The sequence below is a fragment of the Hypanus sabinus genome, chromosome 19 (genome assembly GCF_030144855.1).
Source record: "Hypanus sabinus isolate sHypSab1 chromosome 19, sHypSab1.hap1, whole genome shotgun sequence".
Taxonomy (NCBI): Eukaryota; Metazoa; Chordata; class Chondrichthyes; order Myliobatiformes; family Dasyatidae; genus Hypanus; species Hypanus sabinus.
Window position 1 is genome coordinate 58,702,589 of NC_082724.1, and position 18,710 is coordinate 58,721,298.

An 18,710-nucleotide genomic window follows, 5' to 3' on the forward strand; every position below is an offset into this window, starting at 1 on the left:
CCATCCTATCAGAGTCTGCAAGGAACCATGTACGAATATCGTTCTGGATTTATACATGCTGTCGGTCAATATTCCCACAGAATGTTTCCCACAATGTCCCAGCAGTTCCTCAGCCGCCGCCGCAGCCCTCTTCCTCCAGCCGTTCCCCACCCTACTTCAGCCCGGGCCCTCGGTCACAGCTCCCACATTGCCTCCCCCGCCAGCCAGTCACCTGGCACAAGGTTTGAGGAGTCACGGTATTTATAAAGCTTTGGAATTTGCATCACCTGACCTTTCCTAACCATGACTGTGAACAAGCCATAGCCCTAACAAGCTAATTAAGGTCTGAGACCTTGGTAAAAGTTATCTGAGAACTCAAATTGCTTGGGGTGCCCAAACTTTTGCATGGAGCTCCTTTCCTTTTTTTCACTCTAAAATTGTACAAAACAAAAATAATACACTAATCTTGCTTAAATGTTGAAAAGATTGTTTCATCTTTGGAGATCAGTTTATCTTCTACTCACTTAACTATTCACAGTAACAGAAATTTTGTCCGGGGTGCCCAAACTTTTGCATGCCACTGTAAATATTCACCCTCTTTAATATGACACACCAAAGCACTGCTGCTGCCCTTGATTTTAGAAGTCACATAATTAGTTAAATGGAGATCACCGGTGTGCAGTCAAGGTGTTTCGATTGTAGTAAAAATACACCTGTATCTGGAAGGTCCAACTGCTGGTGAGTCAGTATCCTGGTAAAAACTACACCATGAAGACAAAGAAACATTCCAAGCAACTGCACGATAAGGTTACTGAAAAGCACAAGTCAAGAGAAGGTTACAAGAAGATTGTAGACTGCACATAGAACTGTTGCCTGGGTGCTTCACCAGTCACAGCTTTATGGCAGAGTGGCAAAGAGAAAGCCACTGTTGAGAAAAAAACTCTCATGAAATCTCTGCTAGAGTTTGAAGGAGGCATATGGGAGTCTCTGAAGTCAGCTGGAAGAAGGTTCTAAACTAAAAGTGAGCTTTTTGACCATCAGACTAAATGCTATGTTTGGTGTAAGCAGGCCCTGGAAGACTTGTAAAGGTAGAGGGTAAATGAATGCGTCAAAATACAGGGAAATCCTGGAGGAAAACCTGATTCAGTCTGCAAGAAAACTGCGACTTGGGAGAAGATGTGTTTTCAAGCTAGATAAGGACCCCAAACATAAAGCCAAAGCCACATAGGAATGGCTTAAAGACGACTAAGTTAATGTCCTGAAGTGGCCAAGTCAGAGTCTGGACCTCTATCCAACTGATAATTTGTGACTGGACTTGAAATGGACTGTTCACTCACTACCCCCATGCGATTTGACAGAGCTTCAGCAGTTTCGTAAAGAAAATTGGAGAAAAATTGCAGTCTGGATGTGCAAAGCTGATAGAAACCTATCCATACAGATTCAGTGCTGTAATTGTTGCCAAAGGTACATCTACTGATTTGAAAGGGTGAGGAATTATGCAGTCAATTAATAAATTTAGACCAATTTGTAGAAATTTGTTTTCATTTTGACACGGAAGAGCATTTTCTGTTGACTAGTGTCAAAAAAGCCAAATTAAATCCACTGTGATTCAATGTTGTAAAACAATAAAACATGAGAACTTCTAAGGGCGGTGAATACTTTTTATAGGTACTGTATCACTAACATCAAAGGTCCAGTACCAATCATTGCAGTGGTCACTGGTCACTGATCTCTAGCCAGAAATAACATCATTCTACCATTATTTTGTCTTCTATGGGCAAAACAGTTCCAAATCCAAACTTACAATATACGCCGGATCCCATGCATTTTTATTTTCTGGATCAGCCAAACATGAGGAAACTTATCACATGCTAAAACTAAAGTCCATGTAGTTAATGTTCACCACCTTACCCTCATCAGCCTCCTTTGTCACCTATTCAAAAAACTCAATAACATTTGTAAGGCATGACCTGCCCCTCACAAAAGCCATGCTGGCTGCCCCTAAGCAGACCGTGACATTCTAAAAGTGTACAAATCCTACCACTCAAGTATCTTCTCCAACAGCTTCCTTGCCACTGACACGAGATTCACTGGCCTACGATTACCTGGACTTTTCCCATTTCCCTTCTTGAACAAACACACACATTTGCTGCTCTTCAGTCCTCTGAGACTGCCTGTTGCTACTGAGGATACAAAGATCCTTGTCAAGCCCCAACAATCTCCTCACTTGCTTCAATATTTTGTGATATATATGCCATCATGCCCAAGTGACACTTAATGCTTTTCAGAAACTCCAGCACCATCTCCCTCTTAATGTGAAAATATCCCAGCACATTAGCATTTCCCACTTTGCCTTTGCTATCCTCTAAATCCTTATCTTTACTAAATAACGACACAAAATACTTGACACTTGCTCTGACTCCAAGCACAAATTATCTCATTTATCCTTGAGTGGACTTACCCTTTCCTTAGTTATCCTCTTTTTCATAATGCAAATATAAAATATTTTGTGATTATCCTTGACTCTGCTCACCCAGCACATCTCCGTCTGGCTTTCCTGCTCAAGGTCTTTCCTACTGTCTTTATATTCCACAAGGGCCCAATCTAACTTTAGCTTCCAAAGAATTATATACAGTTTACTGAAAGTGCATCACAAGGGGATAGGGTGATAAAGAGAGTATCTGGCATACTTGCTTTCTAGGCAGAGAAATAGAGTCTAAGGGTTGAAACATCATGTTGCACTTGCCAGAAAACACTAGTTTGAGTATTGTGTACAACTCTGGTAACCACATGTGAGATCGAGGATGTGGTAGCAATAAAGAGAGTTCAGAAGAGATATAATAGGAATGAGGGCACAAATTGGAAATAAGGAAAAATTGGATAGGATACTTATTGTCAATGGAACTAGGAGGATGTGAAATGATCTTAAAAATGGCTTCCAAAATTATGAATCAGAATCGGATTTATTATCACTGGCATGTGATGTGAAACTTACATAGATAGGATAGAGTATTTTTCATAGGATAGGGACTAGCCTAGAAAACCAGAGAGCACAGGTTTAAGATGGGGGGGGGGGGGCAGAAATTTTGCTAGTGATGACTATGATGAAATTCAGGGTGGCAGCAAAGAAAATGTTAAATGTTGGAGTTGGATATAATAAATCATTTAAAAGGCACCTGGACAGATATTTAGATCATAAAATTATATGATATATGTCTTATGTAGGCAAACTACATTCACATAGGCATCATAGTCAGCAAAAACAAGGTGTACCAAAAGGGACCATTTCTGTGTTGTATACTTCTATAATTTTCTAATGTAGAAAGATCTGAATAATTCTTAAAATAAGTCTCCTTCATGGACCAGCTTATATCATGATGCACATTTGGCAGCAGACCGCTTTTTCAAATTTTCTATTCTCAAATATTTTTATTCTATGTTACACTTCCCACATCATATGCCAGAAAACAGCCTGTTCGAATCTATACTAGCCAGATCCTTTCTGATATCATCAAAATTGGTCTTTCTCCAATTTTCTCCAACCCTAACCCATACACCAGACCTATCCTTTTCCATATTTATTTTGAAACTAATGGCATTATGATCACTAGATGCAAAGTGCTCCCATACACAAGTTTCTGTTATCTACCCTGCTTCGTTTCCTAATAGGAAACCAAGTATCACAAACTCTCCCATTGGGACTTATGTACTGATTAAAGAAACTTATCTGAACACAATTGACAAACACTAAACCATCTAGTCCTTTACAGTATGGCAGTCCCAGTCATTATGTGGAAAATAAAAATCATCTACTGTAACAACCATATGTTTCTTGCAGCAGTCAGTGATCTCTCTACAGATCTATTCCTCTAATTCCTGTGGACTGTTGGGTTATCTATAATATTAACATGGTCATATCTTTCTTATTCCTCAGTTCCACCCATAAAGCCTCACTAGCCAAGTTCTCCATTTGTTCTGATAAAATACAGTGTGAAATTTTCCGACTCCTAACACTTCCCCTCCCTCTTTAATCCCTCCCGCCCTGTCATATCTAAAACAAAGGAATGCCAGTCCTGCCCCTCCTACAACCAAGTCTCATTAATGGCTACAGTCATAATTCTATGTGTTGATCCATGCTCTGAGCATCTGCCTTTCCGATAATTCTCACACTGAAATATATGCAGCTCAAGACATTAGTCGCAAAATGCGCAACCTTTTGATTCCATGAGTTTGAGGTCATAACAACATCTGTCTCCACCCTTCCACTATCTGTACAGGCACTCTGCTTTCCATCCCCCTGCAACTCTAGTTTAATAACCCCCAACCCCCCAGTGCAGCACTAGCAAACCTTCCTTCTAGGATTATTAGTCTCCCTCCAGTTTAGGTGCAAACCATCACCACCGTACAGATCACAGCTTCCCTTGAAGACAGCCCAATGATCCAAAAATCTTATGCCGTCCCTCCTACACCAACTCCTTAGCCACGTGTTAAACTGTATGATCTTTCTATTTCTGGCCTCACTAGCACATGGCACAGGTAGCAATCCAGAGATCAACATCTAAGAGCTCCTGCCCTTTAAGTTAGCACCTAACTCCCTGAACTCACTTTGCAGAAGCTTGACACTCTCCCTACCCATGTCATTGGTACCTACATGAACCGCGACCTTTGGCTGTTCGCCCTCCAACTTAAGAACGCTGAGAAGTATATCCCAGATGCCCTGCACCCTGTCACCCAAGAATCTCAGACTAGCCCACAGAATTTCTTTTCTTTTCCCCTGCCTAACAAATCCCCTATCACCACAGCTCACCTCTGCTCCCCCTTCCCTTCTGAAACACGAAGCCAGACTCAATGCTGGAGACCTGACCACTGTGACTTTCCTCTGCTAGGTCATTCCTCCCCCTCCCCCCCCAACAGTATAACAGTATCCAAAGTGATATATCTGTTGTTGAGGGGATGGCCACAGGGGAGCTCTGCACTGGCTGTTTAACCCCTTTCCTCTTCCTGATAGTCACTTAGGCTCCTGTGTTCTGCTCTTTGGGTGTAACTACCGCTCTATACATCTTATCTATCACCCTTTCAGCCTCCTGAATGATCCAAAGTTCATCCAGGTCCAGCCCCAGCTTCTTAATGTGGAGCGTTAGAAGCTGCAGCTAAATGCACTTCTCACAGGTGAAGTCATTAGGAACACTGGAGGTCTCCCTGCTTTCCTACAGTCCGCAAGGGAAGCATTCAATGATCCTTCCTGGCATCTCTAGTTCTGCGGCAATACCTTGATAATCAACCTCAGATCTACATGGAAAGGCACATAATACCGTTGGCCATGGCAGATTTAAAATATTGAAGAAAACATCGAGCTCAAATCGGTCAAGAACAGAGGAAGCAGACAGATCACTTGTCTTTATTCCTGTCATGTGCTTGGAGATGGAGGCTGCCATTTTGTGGAACTGTTTTATGTCCTCCATTTTGTGAAATGAAGTTGTTTTGCTTTCTGTGTTTTAAAGTAGGCAATGATATTTCAGGATAGTTTGAGTATGCTATCAGTGATAACTCTCTCAAGAGACCTACCATCGCAAGGAAGAACACCTGTGCTAGGTTCTGGGAGAAGAAGGCATTGATCATCTAGCCAACAGAGATCCCCTATTTTGGTGTTATAAGTTGGAAAAGTGGTCTGAGTGAGTATTGGTACAGAGTAGAATTCTTGTTATAAATTGTTGGCCCAGGGTCAACATAGTTTTGCTGTTGTTTGTGCAGAGACAATAACAATAAAGTGTGAACAATTAATTATGAATTGTGTGGTGAATTTCCTAACCTAGTTCTGTCGACCAAACAGTCAACAGAGAGGAGAGGAAAACTTTTAATTGGGGAAGGGCAAATTATGAGGCTATAAGGCTGGATCTTGCAGGTGTGAATTGGGATGTTTTTGCAGGGAAATGTACTATGGACATGTGGTCGATGTTTAGGGATCTCTTGCAGGATGTTAGGGATAAATTTGTCCCGGTGAGGAAGATAAAGAATAGTAGGGTGAAGGAACCATGGGTGACAAGTGAGGTAGAAAACCTAGTTAGGTGGAAGAAGGCAGCATACATGAGGTTTAGGAAGCAAGGATCAGATGGGTCTATTGAGGAATATAGAGTAGCAAGAAAGGAGCTTAAGAAGGGGCAGAGAAGAGCAAGAAGGGGGCATGAGAAGGCCTTGGCGAGTAGGGCAAAGGAAAACCCCAAGGCATTCTTCAATTATGTGAACAAAAGGATGACAGGAGTGAAGGTAGGACCGATTAGAAATAAAAGTGGGAAGACGTGCCTGGAGGCTACGGAAGTGAGCGAGATCCTCAATAAATACTTCTCTTCGGTATTTACCAATGATAAGGAACTTGATGACGGTGAGGATAATATGAGTGAGGTTGATGTTCTGGAGCATGTTGATATTAAGGGAGAGGTGTTGGCGTTGTTAAAATACATTAGGACGGATAAGTCCCCAGGGACTGACGGAATATTCCACAGGTTGCTCCACGTAGCAAGGGAAGAGATTGCTGAGCCTCTGGCTAGGATCTTTATGTCCTTGTTGTCCTTTGGGAACAGTACCGGAGGATGGGAGGGAGGCAAATGTTGTCCCCTTATTCAAAGAAGGTAGCAGGGATAGTCTGGGTAATTACAGACCAGTGAGCCTTACGTCTGTGGTGGGAATGCTGTTGGAAAAGATTCTTAGAGATAGGATCTATGGGCATTTAGAGAATCATGGTCTGATCAGGGACAGTCAACATGGCTTTGTGAAGGGCAGATCGTGTCTAACAAGCCTGATAGACTTCTTTGAGGAGGTGACCAGGCATATAGATGAGGGTAGTGCAGTGGATGTGATCTACATGGATTTTAGTAAGGCATTTGGCAAGGTTCCACGCTGTAGGCTTATTCAGAAAGTCAGAAGGCATGGGATCCAGGGAAGTTTGGCCAGGTGGATTCAGAATTGGCTTGCCTGCAGAAGGCAAAGGGTCATGGTGGAGGGAGTACATTCAGATTGGAGGGTTGTGACTAGTGCTGTCCCACAAGGATCTGTTCTAGGACCTCTACTTTCCCTGATTTTTATTAACGACCTGGATGTGGGGCTAGAAGGGTGGGTTGGCAAGTTTGCAGATGACACAAGGGTTGGTGGTGTTGTAGATAGTGTAGAGGATTGTTGAAGATTGCAGCAAGACATTGATAGGATGCAGAAGTGGGCTGAGAAATGGCAGATGGAGTTCAACCCGGAGAAGTGTGAGGTGGTACACTTTGGAAGGACAAACTCCAAGGCAGAGTACAAAGTAAATGGCAGCATACTTGGTAGTATGGAGGAGCAGAGGGATCTTGGGGGTACATGTCCACAGATCCCTGAAAGTAGCCTCACAGGTAGATAGGGTAGTTAAGAAAGCTTATGGGGTGTTAGCTTTCATAAGTCGAGGGATAGAGTTTAAGAGACGCAATGTAATGATGCAGCTCTATAAAACTCTAGTTAGGCCACACTTGGAGTATTGTGTCCAGTTCTGAGATGAGGAAGCATTGGAAAGGGTACAGAGGAGATTTACCAGGAGGCTGTCTGGTTTAGAGAGTATGGATTATGATCAGAGATTAAGGGAGCTAGGGCTTTACTCTTTGGAGAGAAGGAGGATGAGAGGAGACATGATAGAGGAGTACAAGATATTAAGAGGAATAGACAGAGTGGACAGCCAGTGCCTCTTCCCAAGGGCACCACTGCTCGGTACAAGAGGACATGGCTTTAAGGTAAAGGGAGGGAAGTTCAAGGGGGATATTAGAGGAAGGTTTTTCATTCAGAGAGTGGTCAGTGTGTGGAATGCACTGCCTGAGTCAGATAAACTAGTGAAGTTTAAGAGACTACTAGACAGGTATATGGAGGAATTTAAGGTGGGGGGTTATATGGGAGACAGGGTTTGAAGGTCGGCATGACACTGTGGGCCGAAGGGCCTGTAATGCGCTGTACTGTTCTATGTTAACACTACCTGGCTTTTTTTTTGCTCTCAGCTCAAACAGAACTTTTGGGGTTCAGGCATCACTAGCAAATTGACCCTAAAAGACTTATTACACTAATGTCTTATACATAAGGCACTGAAAAAAATGAAAATTTTGATAGATTGGAATCCAGATTTTACCATTGTCAAACTATTAGCATCCCCAATCTTAAATAAAATCTAATATTTTTGCTCACTTTCTTCAACTTAAATTGAAGTACCAGCCTCCTTTCCATTACTCAGCTATCCATTAGTCACTTGGAATGGTAGCGGTGATGAAACCAAATTAAATGTTGATATCATCAACTACGTCCAGTTTCCTTTTGTCTCATTATCATACTTTGATCATTCAAGCAGAAGCAAAGATGTTTTACAGCTTTTTATCGTAACTAGCTCTTGACAATAAATCAACCAAAATGAGGAGGCATACCTGTGGGACCTCAACAGCAGACATAGCATATACATGAAGGCAGAAGATCTTGGAGCCATTGTACCCTACCACAAAACCTTGGAGCTTCTGTTGATGGACTGGAAAATTACTGGCTTTTATATTGAGAAATCCACCACCAGAGAAACAAAGCATATTCTCACATTGGGTATTCCAGGCCACACTGTTAGCATTTGGCTCCTAAAAATGACATTAAAGAATTAATATTCAAATAATTATGATCGCTTTAAGAATATATCAATTTACAACATGATTACACAATGCCTTGGGCACTGAAAAAAACAAATCAGGAAGATTACTGAAGATGATATGGTTAGAAGTTGTTCAGCAACAGTCTCCTGGCCCAATTAAGCAGCATAGTATCCCAAATAAACAAAGGAAATCCCACAATTTTCTGATATATCTTTGCTCTTTAAGAGCTATCCCCACGTGCATGGCTACCCATATTGGAGCAACTCTCAAAGAACAAAAATTAATCAAGAGCTGGGATTCCCTTCTTTTGGGACATTACGCTGCTTCGTTGGGACAGGAGACTTTTGCCGAACAGTTTGTAACTAGAGTCAGTCACATGCACTTACATGGCTGTTGCACACTACAGCATGCTTAAAGCGAACCATTTTTAAATAGCCGATATGAGGAAATCTGCAAATGCTGGAAATTCAAACAACACACACAAAATGCTGGTGGAACACAGCAGGCCAGGCAGAAGAAGGAGAAGCACTGTCAACGTTTCGGGCCGAGACCCTTCGTCAGGACTAACTGAAAGGAAAGATAGTAAGAGATTTGAAAGTAGTGGGGGGAGGGGGAAATGCAAAATGATAGGAGAAGACCGGAGGGGGTGGGATGAAGCTAAGAGCTGGAAAGGTGATTGGCAAAAGTGATACAGAGCTGGAGAAGGGGAAGAATCATGGGACAGGAGGCCTCGGGAGAAAGAAAGGGGGGAGCACCAGAGGGAGATGGAGAACAGGCAGAGAGAGAGAGAGAAAAAAAAACAAACAACTAAATATGTCAGGGATGGGGTAAGAAGGAGAGTAGGGGCATTAATGTAAGTTAGAGAAGTCAATGTTCATGCCATCAGGTTGAAGGCTACCCAGCCGGTATATAAGGTGTTGTTCCTCCAACCTGAGTTTGGATTCATTTTGACAGTAGAGGAGGCCATGGATAGACATATCAGAATGGGAATGGGACGTGGAATTAAAATGTGTGGACACTGGGAGATCCTGCTTTCTCTGGCGGACAGAGCGTAGGTGTTCAGCTAAACAGTCTCACAGTCTGTGTTGGGTCTTACCATATATAAAAGGCCACACCAGGAGCACCGGACGCAGTATACCACACCAGCCAACTCACAGATGAAGTGTCGCCTCACCTGGAAGGACTGTCTGGGGCCCTGAATGGTAGTGAGGGAGGAAGTGTAAGGGTAGGTGTAGCACTTGTTCCGCTTGCAAGGATAAATGCCAGGAGGGAGATTGGTGGGAAGGGATGGGGGGGGGGGGGGGGAATGGGTGAACAAGGAGAGATCCCTGCGGAAAGCAGAAAGAGGGAGGGAGGGAAAGATGTGCTTGGTAGTGGTATCCTGTTGGAGGTGGCGGAAGTTACGGAGAATTATACGTTGGACCTGGAGGCTGGTGGGGTGGTAGGTGAGGACAAAGGGAACCCTATCCTGAGTGGGGTGGCAGGTGGATGGAGCGAGGGCAGATGTGCGGGAAATGGGAGAGATGAGTTGAGAGCAGAGTTGATGGTGGAAGAAGGGAAGCCCCTTTGTTTAAAAAAGACATCTCCTTCGTCCTGGAATGAAAAGCCTCATCTTGAGAGCAGATGCGGTGGAGACAGAGGAATTATGAGAAGGGGATAGCATTTTTGCAAGAGACAGGGTGGGAAGAGGAATAGTCCAGGTAGCTGTAAGAGTCTGTAGGCTTATAGTAGATATCAGTAGATAAGCCATCTCCAGAGATGGAGACAGAAAGATCAAGAAAGGGGAGGGAGGTGTCGGAAATAGACCAGGTAAATTTGAGGGCAGGGTGAAAGTTGGAGGCAAAGTTAATGAAGTCAACGAGCTCAGCATGCGTACAGGAGGCAGCGCCAATGCAGTCCGCTCTCAGGATTATGCTTTTCATTCCAGGACGAAGGAGATGTCTTCCTTTTTTAAACAAAGGGGCTTCCCTTCTTCCACTATCAACTCAGCTCTCAAACGCATCTCTCCCATTTCCCACACATCTGCCCTCACCCCATCCACCTGCCACCCCACTCGGGATAGGGTTCCCTTTGTCCTCACCTACCACGCCACCAGCCTCCAGGTCCAACGTATAATTTTCCGTAACTTCCGCCCCCTCCAAAAGGATCACACTACCAAGCACATCTTTCCCTCCCCCGTCTTTCTGCTTTCCACAGGGATCGCTCCCTAAGCGACTCCCTTGTCCACTCGTTCCCCCCCCCCCCTCCCTTCCCACCGATTTCCCTCCTGGCACTTATCTTTGTAAGCAGAACAAGTGCTACACCTGCCCTTACACTTCCTCCCTCACCACCATTCAGGGCCCCATACAGTCCTTCCAGGTGAGACGACACTTCACCTGTAAGTTGGCTGGTGTGGTATACTGCGTCCGGTACTCCCAGTGTGGCCTTTTATGTATTGGTGAGACCCGACGCAGACTGGGAGACTGTTTCGCTGAACACCTACGCTCAGTCCGCCAGAGAAAGCAGGATCTCCCAGTGGCCACACATTTTAATTCCACGTCCCATTCCCATTCTGATATGTCTATCCATGGCCTCTCTCTGCCCATCACCCTGCCTGTTCTCCATCTCCCTCTGGTGCTTCCCCCTTTCTTTCTCCTGAGGCCTCCCGTCCCATGATCCTTACTCTTCTCCAGCTCTGTATCACTTTTGCCAATCACCTTTCCAGCTCTTAGCTTCATCCCACCCCCTCTGGTCTTCTCCTATCATTTTGCATTTCCCCCTCTTCTGACTACTTTCAAATCTCTTACTATCTTTCCTTTCAGTTAGTCCTGACGAAGGACCGAAACATTGACAGTGCTTCTCCTTATAGATGCTGCCTGGCCTGCTGTGTTCCACTAGCATTTTATGTATGTCATTTTTAAATAGTGTGTGTTGCATGGTGTTTCTGTTCAAAAGACAGTGATTTTTGTCACCTGACTCAAAGACAGGTTGAAACCTACTGTTATAAGACTTTAGAATTGTTCCCTCTACAATAAGATGGACTCTAACCCCACAATCTTTAAGATTTAAAGTACATTTAATATCAAAGTACGTATGCAGTATACAACCCTGAGATTAGTCTTCCTGCAGGCAGCCACAAAACAAAGAAACACCGTGGAACCCATTCAAGGAAAATATCAAACACCCAACGTACAAAAAACACAAATCGTACAAACAGGAAAAAAAGAGCAAATAACACACAGAATCTTAAACATCAAACCACAGAGTCCTTGAAACAGTCTAGGAATGTTCAGTTTAGTTCAGTTCAATTTAGCTCTGTCATTCATTGACTGTAGGCTGCAGAGCCAGTCCACATTGAAGCACCCTGATCAAAATCACACAAAATAGCAATTTAAAAACTGCAGAGTCCTTTAAAAATCCAATCCAAAAGTCACGCCAATCAAACCTTGCCCAACACCCAAGACTCCTGCAACTTCCTCTGGCAGCAGCAAGAGGGACAGGGAGACTGGTCAAATTTGGGCAGACAATGCTGAACAACAGCTTGGCTTCTCGATGCTCTAATTGACCAGACTGGCGCTCTGCCATTAGGCCATAAACTGTGTTGTCAACCTTGTTCTCATCCATGTTGAGTTTCCTCGGAGACAGCAAAAGCTCCAGGATGCTCAGTTGGCCCAAAAACACATTATCAAAATGTGAATTACAGGCTCCGGTTGCATGTAGATTAGTAGTAGAAGCTTACTTAAAAGAAGCAGTACTGTAGTTTTGTGAACTGTCTGCAGGTTGTGCTGGTCGCTAGCACTATCTTGCCAGAACCTTCTTGTGACCTTGCACATTACTGTCTATTCACACTGCACTTTCTCTGGTTGGTTTTCATCAGCTAAATAGCCTTGATTTTCAAAGGCCACTATGCAGAAAAGGATAGCACTTTAGGAGAAACTAGAAGTAAAGATTAGAATGAGAGAAGCAAAGCTATTACTGGTGATTCATTACCTGCTATAATAAGTACAAACAGAACCAGGTAAACACTGCCCCATCTAGTTGGATTATTGTGTGTCGGAGAAGGGAGCATCATTAACTCAACAGGCAGGTTGAAAAGTGTTATGTTGTATTTGTCACAACACGCAGTGTGTAATTTGCCAATTGATTATTCACTATTTGTGAATTGCTATCCTGAAGGGTCTTAGCCTAAAATGTCGACTGTTCACTCTTTTCCATAGATGCTGCCTCGCCTGCTGAGTTTCTCCAGCATTTTGTATTGCTTGATTTCCAGCATCAGCAGATTTTCTCGTTTGTGATAACATTCCTCACTTCACGGGTGATGTTATGAGTTAACAAAAGCCTCGTAGAGCAAGGATCATTTCAGCTACCCTTACCACCTACAAACTAATGGGGTAGCAGAAAGACAGAACAGGGCCTTGAAGCGTAGGCTAGCTAAATTGTGCAATGAGACTGAGCTAAGCTGCTCCAGAGGTGCTTCCACTGACCCTCGTGACAACTTCACTGCACTCCAAACCGTGTAACAGGTCTATCTCTGCAGGAGATAGTATTGGGATGTCCCATGAACTTGCCAGTTATTCCTTCCTTTTTGGTAAAACAGATGCATACTATGAGAAAAAAACATGTTACAGTATTGTACAGCACTAGCTTTTAGAGGTTTCCATCCATAGATACTTGAAGCACAGAAGAATGTGCTGGCTGCAGATTTTAGAACTAACCAAACATATAGATAAGAGTGAATGCAAGCTGGCTTTTTCCACTGAGGCTAGGGGAGAAAAAAAAGAGGACATGGTTAAGGGTGGAGGGGGAAAAGTTTAAAGGGAACATTGGGGGGGGGCTTCTTCACACAGAGAGTGGTGGGAGTGTGGAATGAGCTGTCAGATGAAGTGGTAAATGCGGGCTCACTTTTAACATTTAAGAAAAACTTGGACAGGTACATGGATGAGAGGTGTATGGAGGGATATGGTCCAGGTGCAGGTCAGCAGGACTAGGCAGAAAAATGGTTTGGCACAACCAAGAAGGGCCAAAAGGCCTGTTTCTGTGCTGTAATGTTCTATGGTTCTAAGCAGGAGATTGGGTACTGGTGAGATCCTACTGACGAAAGAACTGCCTTGAACCTCAGTGGACAAACCTGCTTCAAGTATTTCTAACTACATATGTTGCTCTGAAGATCCAAGAAAAGCAGATATGGATCCACACATTGCATATTAACACAGTGGTGCTACTGGAACAGGGAACCAGTGGCCAGAAGAACCTTGATGATAAAGGCTGAATTTGAAACTTTGTTAACTGTGACTTTAAGGATTCACTACACATTATAGGTTTTGGGAAATCTGGCCATCTATTTCCTGTTTAAGTGCAGAACACTGACAACACTAATGCTCTTAACACTTCACCCTAATTACTGGCATTGGTTACTAACTAGTCAGGTTGTAGGGTGTGTTCTAGAAGGTTCACACATTTGAAAATTGGCTTGCCAATGCAGCCTATACCCCTGAATTGTAGTGATTTTGATTCTGTGCTTTATTTTGATAAGGAAAAGAGCTGGGAAAGGAGCACGGGTCTGCACTGTCCATAGAAATGACTCATGCCAATGCAATTGTTTTGAAAGATGTTATCAACTTTCCTGCAATGGACTGCATAACTCCCCTACTCTGAAGCTGCTTCATGAGGTTAAGGATGAAATTTGTTATTGTAACCATGTGATAGGACTAGATTTTGGTAAGAGTACATGCAAAATTTATATTACTGGTGATCCTCTCAATCCTGATAACAGTACCTAATGGGTATGTGGCTGTCAGGACTAGCACTGGCTGCCAGAGGTACCCTTCTAAAAATTGAATTATTGGCTTGAACCAAATCAGTGGAGGGGTTATTGTTATCTGGTCTATGTAGTACCAAAAAAGTACCAGTTGCCCACCCTCTCTCTTTCTCTATCATACTGAGTGGGGTTGCCATCAGAGAACTATGGAACATTTCTGGATTGTAGTGTTCCTGTTTGAGGGACCTGGCTACGTGAAAGCATTAACACGGTCTCAGCTCAGTCTCTTCTGGGAAGCTCATGGAGTAAGACGTGTGTTAGCTCTACTCCTTCCTTTTACAACCTACTTTCCAGTGCTACCTTTGTTTAAACTTTGAAGATTTATTACTTTTAGTGAAGGATTTAAGATTTAATTACAATGGCTGGAACCCGAACTGGAATGGAATTAAAGGCTGATTTATACTTCTGCGTCAAATGAACGCAATAGTTATGGCGTAGCTGTGTAAACTATGCTGTACCCTATGCCCTACCCTACTCTATAGCCTGACGCGCACCTCTCCAAAAATGTAACTGGGCATCACGGAGACGCAGACCGCAACAACTGTCATTGGTCCACTTGGTAGCACCGCATTTCCTCCTGTCTATAGGCATATTGCGCATATACTTATGCGAAATAAATGGTTGGAGACGTTGAACCAAATTGTCAAATCTACCTGCCTACATCTGAAAATATTTGAAATGCATTTCCTCATCCATGTCTCTCAGTGGCCGGACAAGCACAGAAAATTCACCCTCCTTCTGCCTCGATCTGTTCAATGGTTGTACATACCATCTCCTCTGACGTCTTCTCTCTTTTCTACGTTGCAGTAATTTCAATAAAAGTAACCCTTGTTCAACATTTATTAGCTCCAACTCCAACACGATGCGCTCAGTCGTCATTAGAAACCCTACCACCAACTAGCGTTTTGATAGTGAATTGGAGAGCGACGCAGACACACCAATGCACAGGTATAAATGCTCACAATGGCGCAGGCCACTTACGAAGGCTGCGGCATAGGCTACTACGCAGAAGTATAAATCAGCCTTAAAACATGGCAAAATTGTTTCTGAAACTGAACAAATTGAACAAACAAAGGAGGCAGAGGAAGCCTTTATTCCAGAAAGAATATTTTCTTTGATGCAAGGTAGTAATACCAAGATCAGAATGGTGGACTCTAAAACTGACGAATGCTAATGAAAAGCTTGAAAAAAACTGTCTCTGCTGTCCAGGAATCTTTGAGGAATCTGGAATCTCAATATCAAATGCTTAAAAAGGACACCAATAGAATCGGAAGACAACAGGAGACAATATATCAAGTGATTAAAGAACAAGAATTAAAGATTTCTACCATGGAAAAGAAAATTGTTGAGGTTTCTTTGGAATTATCAAGAATTAAGAAGAAAACTATTGATCTGGAAAACAGAAGTCAAAGGATGAATTTACATATACTGGGTTTGCCTGAAAACATGGAAACCAGTGAGCCATTAAAGTTTTTTAGGAATATGTTATACTCACTTTTTAGTGAGATACTCCAAACTTCTCCGTTAATAGATAGAGCTCACCCAATCCCCCACCCAAAGCCTTCAGTTGAGATGAAGCCACGTCCGGTGATTCTTTGTCTGAATTACTAAGCTACTAAAGAAGCAATTCTTCGAGATGCTAGGAAGCGGGGGAAGCTAATTTATAATGGAGTAGAGTTTCGTATAGTTGCCTCTTGAGGTTTATGCAGAAGGAATATCGGGAAGTGATGGCTGAACTTTATAAGAACTGTCATCCCTCTCTGTGTTATCCAGCTCGTTCGATAATTTTTCCGCCTAACGCCTGTCCAAAACAAATTGATTCCCCAGAGGAGGCTTGGAAATTTGTCAACGAGCTTAAAACTGTCATGTAAGCAACTCCAACACTGCCTGTTTTGCAAGCAACTCCAACACTTAATCCTTAGCTGAGAGTCATCTGTAGCTGAATCATTGAAAGCTCAATCTACGTTCTATGTCTGCACAGACATCGCTTTGACTCTTTTTTTCCTTTAGGAATTTACCACCAGTTGTAACATATTATTTGCTTGGATCTATCTTTTTTTGAATATAAGATCAATTTTAATAAATGAATTTAAGATGGCCACTGTTAATTACGTTCTAACATTTATTAGACCATATCAAATTTAATCTTTAGTTGAAAGTCATTTGCAGCTGAATCTTTGAAAGTTCAATTTACGTTCTATATTGGTCCAGACATCGTTTGGGCTGTTTTTTTTTCTTCTTTCTTTAGGATTTGTAAGAGCTTAATATTAGTCATAGCATGTTATTTGGTTGGATCTGTCTTTTCTGAATATATGATCAATTTTTATTAAACGACTTTAAGTTGGCCACTGTTAACTGCGTTCTAACCTCTGTTAGACATAATATCAAAACATTTGGAATTTCTCTATTTTTTACGTATTTGATGTTGTGTCTTTAGACAATGGTGTCAGTATATAACTGTTTCTAAAAAAAAAAGTCTTCCTATTAGAAACTAAGGGTTTAGGGAGTTTAGTTTAGCATATTGTCCACCTATTGGATGTTTTTTTTTCTGGCTCTGGGGGGAGACAGGTGGGGCTATTAGTTTAGGTTTTCTCAACTGGGCAGTCCTGAGAGGTTTTCCTGTCAATTATGTTGTTTTTCTTTCTGATCGAATCCATAATTTGATCAGAAACCTGTGGGTTTAGTTTGTGTCGGTGCACTAATTTATTTCATAAAACTTCAGTTGTAGTATGGACGTTAATAAAATTAATATAATTTCCTGGAACCTGAATGGCTTGAACCAACCTATAAGTGTAGAAAGATCTTTAAGAAACTTAAAACACTTCAAGCCGATATTATTTTTGCATAAGAAAATTGGATAGATATATGGATAGGAAAGGAATCGAGGGTTTTGGGCTGAGTGCAGGTAGGTGGGACTAGGTGAAAATAAGCGTTCGGCACGGACTAGAACGGATTGTTTCCGTGCTGTAATTGTTATATGCTTATAAGAGACCTACATCTGTAGGGATGAAAACTGTTTTCATAAATTTTGGAAGAACTCTTAGTTTCACTCTTCATCAGTAACTAAAATTAGAGGAGTGTCTATTTTTATTAATTTTAAAGTATCTTTTGTACATTTTAATACTGTCACTGATTCAAGTGGAAGATATTTAATTGTTACCGGTTTGTTATGTGGTCAAAAGGTGGCTTTGGTGTGTATGCATGCACCTAATGTAAATAGCCCTGAATTTTTTTTAAGAGGTTATTTTCTGCACTGCTGAATTTAAATGAATATAAGTTGATTATGGGCACAGTGACTTTAACTGCTGTCTCAATCCCTCGATTGATAGATCATCAACCAATCCGTGCCTTCTTAATAAGGCTGCATCCTGTATTAATTTCTTTTTACTAGAGTACAGTTTAGTTGGTATTTGGAGATTTCTTTATCCTAAAGATAAGGATTTTTCTTTTTTTTCACATGAAAATCATAAATATTCAAGAATTGATTATTTTCTGTTAGATACACGATTGGTGTCTTTTGTTGCTGATTGTGCATATGACGCTATTGCATTGTTGGATCATGCGCCCAGGAAACTAATACAGAAGCTCCCTGATAATACACGGAATGCATCTCAGTGGAGACTTAATGCTGCATTGCTCCACGATTCAGCATTTGTAAGTTTTATTAAAGAGCAAATCTCTTTATTTTTTGAATTAAATACAACTGAGGGTATGTCGAATTTGGTTATTTGGGATACAATGAAATCTTTTCTTAGGGGACATAATTTCACATTCAGCAGCTTTAAGAAGGAAAACTAAAGCAGAACTTTTAGTAATTACTAACAGGATTAAAGAGATAGATAAAGTTTATTCTTTCTTTCTTTTTAAATCTTTTTATTAGTTTTAAACAAACATAAATGAAACATGAATACAAAGTGCTTGAGAGTACATAATTAATAGTTTAAGTAGACATTCAGATATATAATAATAAAAATATATAACCTCTCAAACTCAGAACATTAATGAACAAAGTAAAAAGAAAAAAAAGAAAAACCCCAAAAAAAAAGAGAGAAAAAAAACCAAAAAAAAAACACTAACCAACATGGGCCATTGAATAATATTAAGTACATATACAGTAGTGCCAATAACTCTGAACCTCCATCCAAATAATTAAGGATAATATAAGTAAGGTTTAGGAAAAGACAATTCAACTCATATGAAAATGTTGAATAAATGGTCTCCAAGTTTCTTCAAATTTAACTGAAGGATCAAAAACAACACTTCTAATTTTTTCTAAACTCAAACAAGAAATAGTTTGA

General features: G+C 41.7%; 1 protein-coding gene across 2 annotated transcripts in view; it reads right to left on the reverse strand.

The window, feature by feature from the left end:
• ift122 (intraflagellar transport 122 homolog (Chlamydomonas)) overlaps positions 1 to 18,710 on the reverse strand; it is a 217,225-nt gene that overhangs the window by 108,964 nt on the left and 89,551 nt on the right. For both annotated transcript variants that reach the window (XR_009506855.1, XM_059944491.1), the window contains exon 14: positions 8,406 to 8,603. Coding sequence is in view for 1 of the 2 variants with exons in the window: in XM_059944491.1 (XP_059800474.1) it covers positions 8,406 to 8,603 (198 nt within the window). In the remaining variant the exon portion in view is untranslated. The remainder of the gene's footprint in view (positions 1 to 8,405; positions 8,604 to 18,710) is intronic.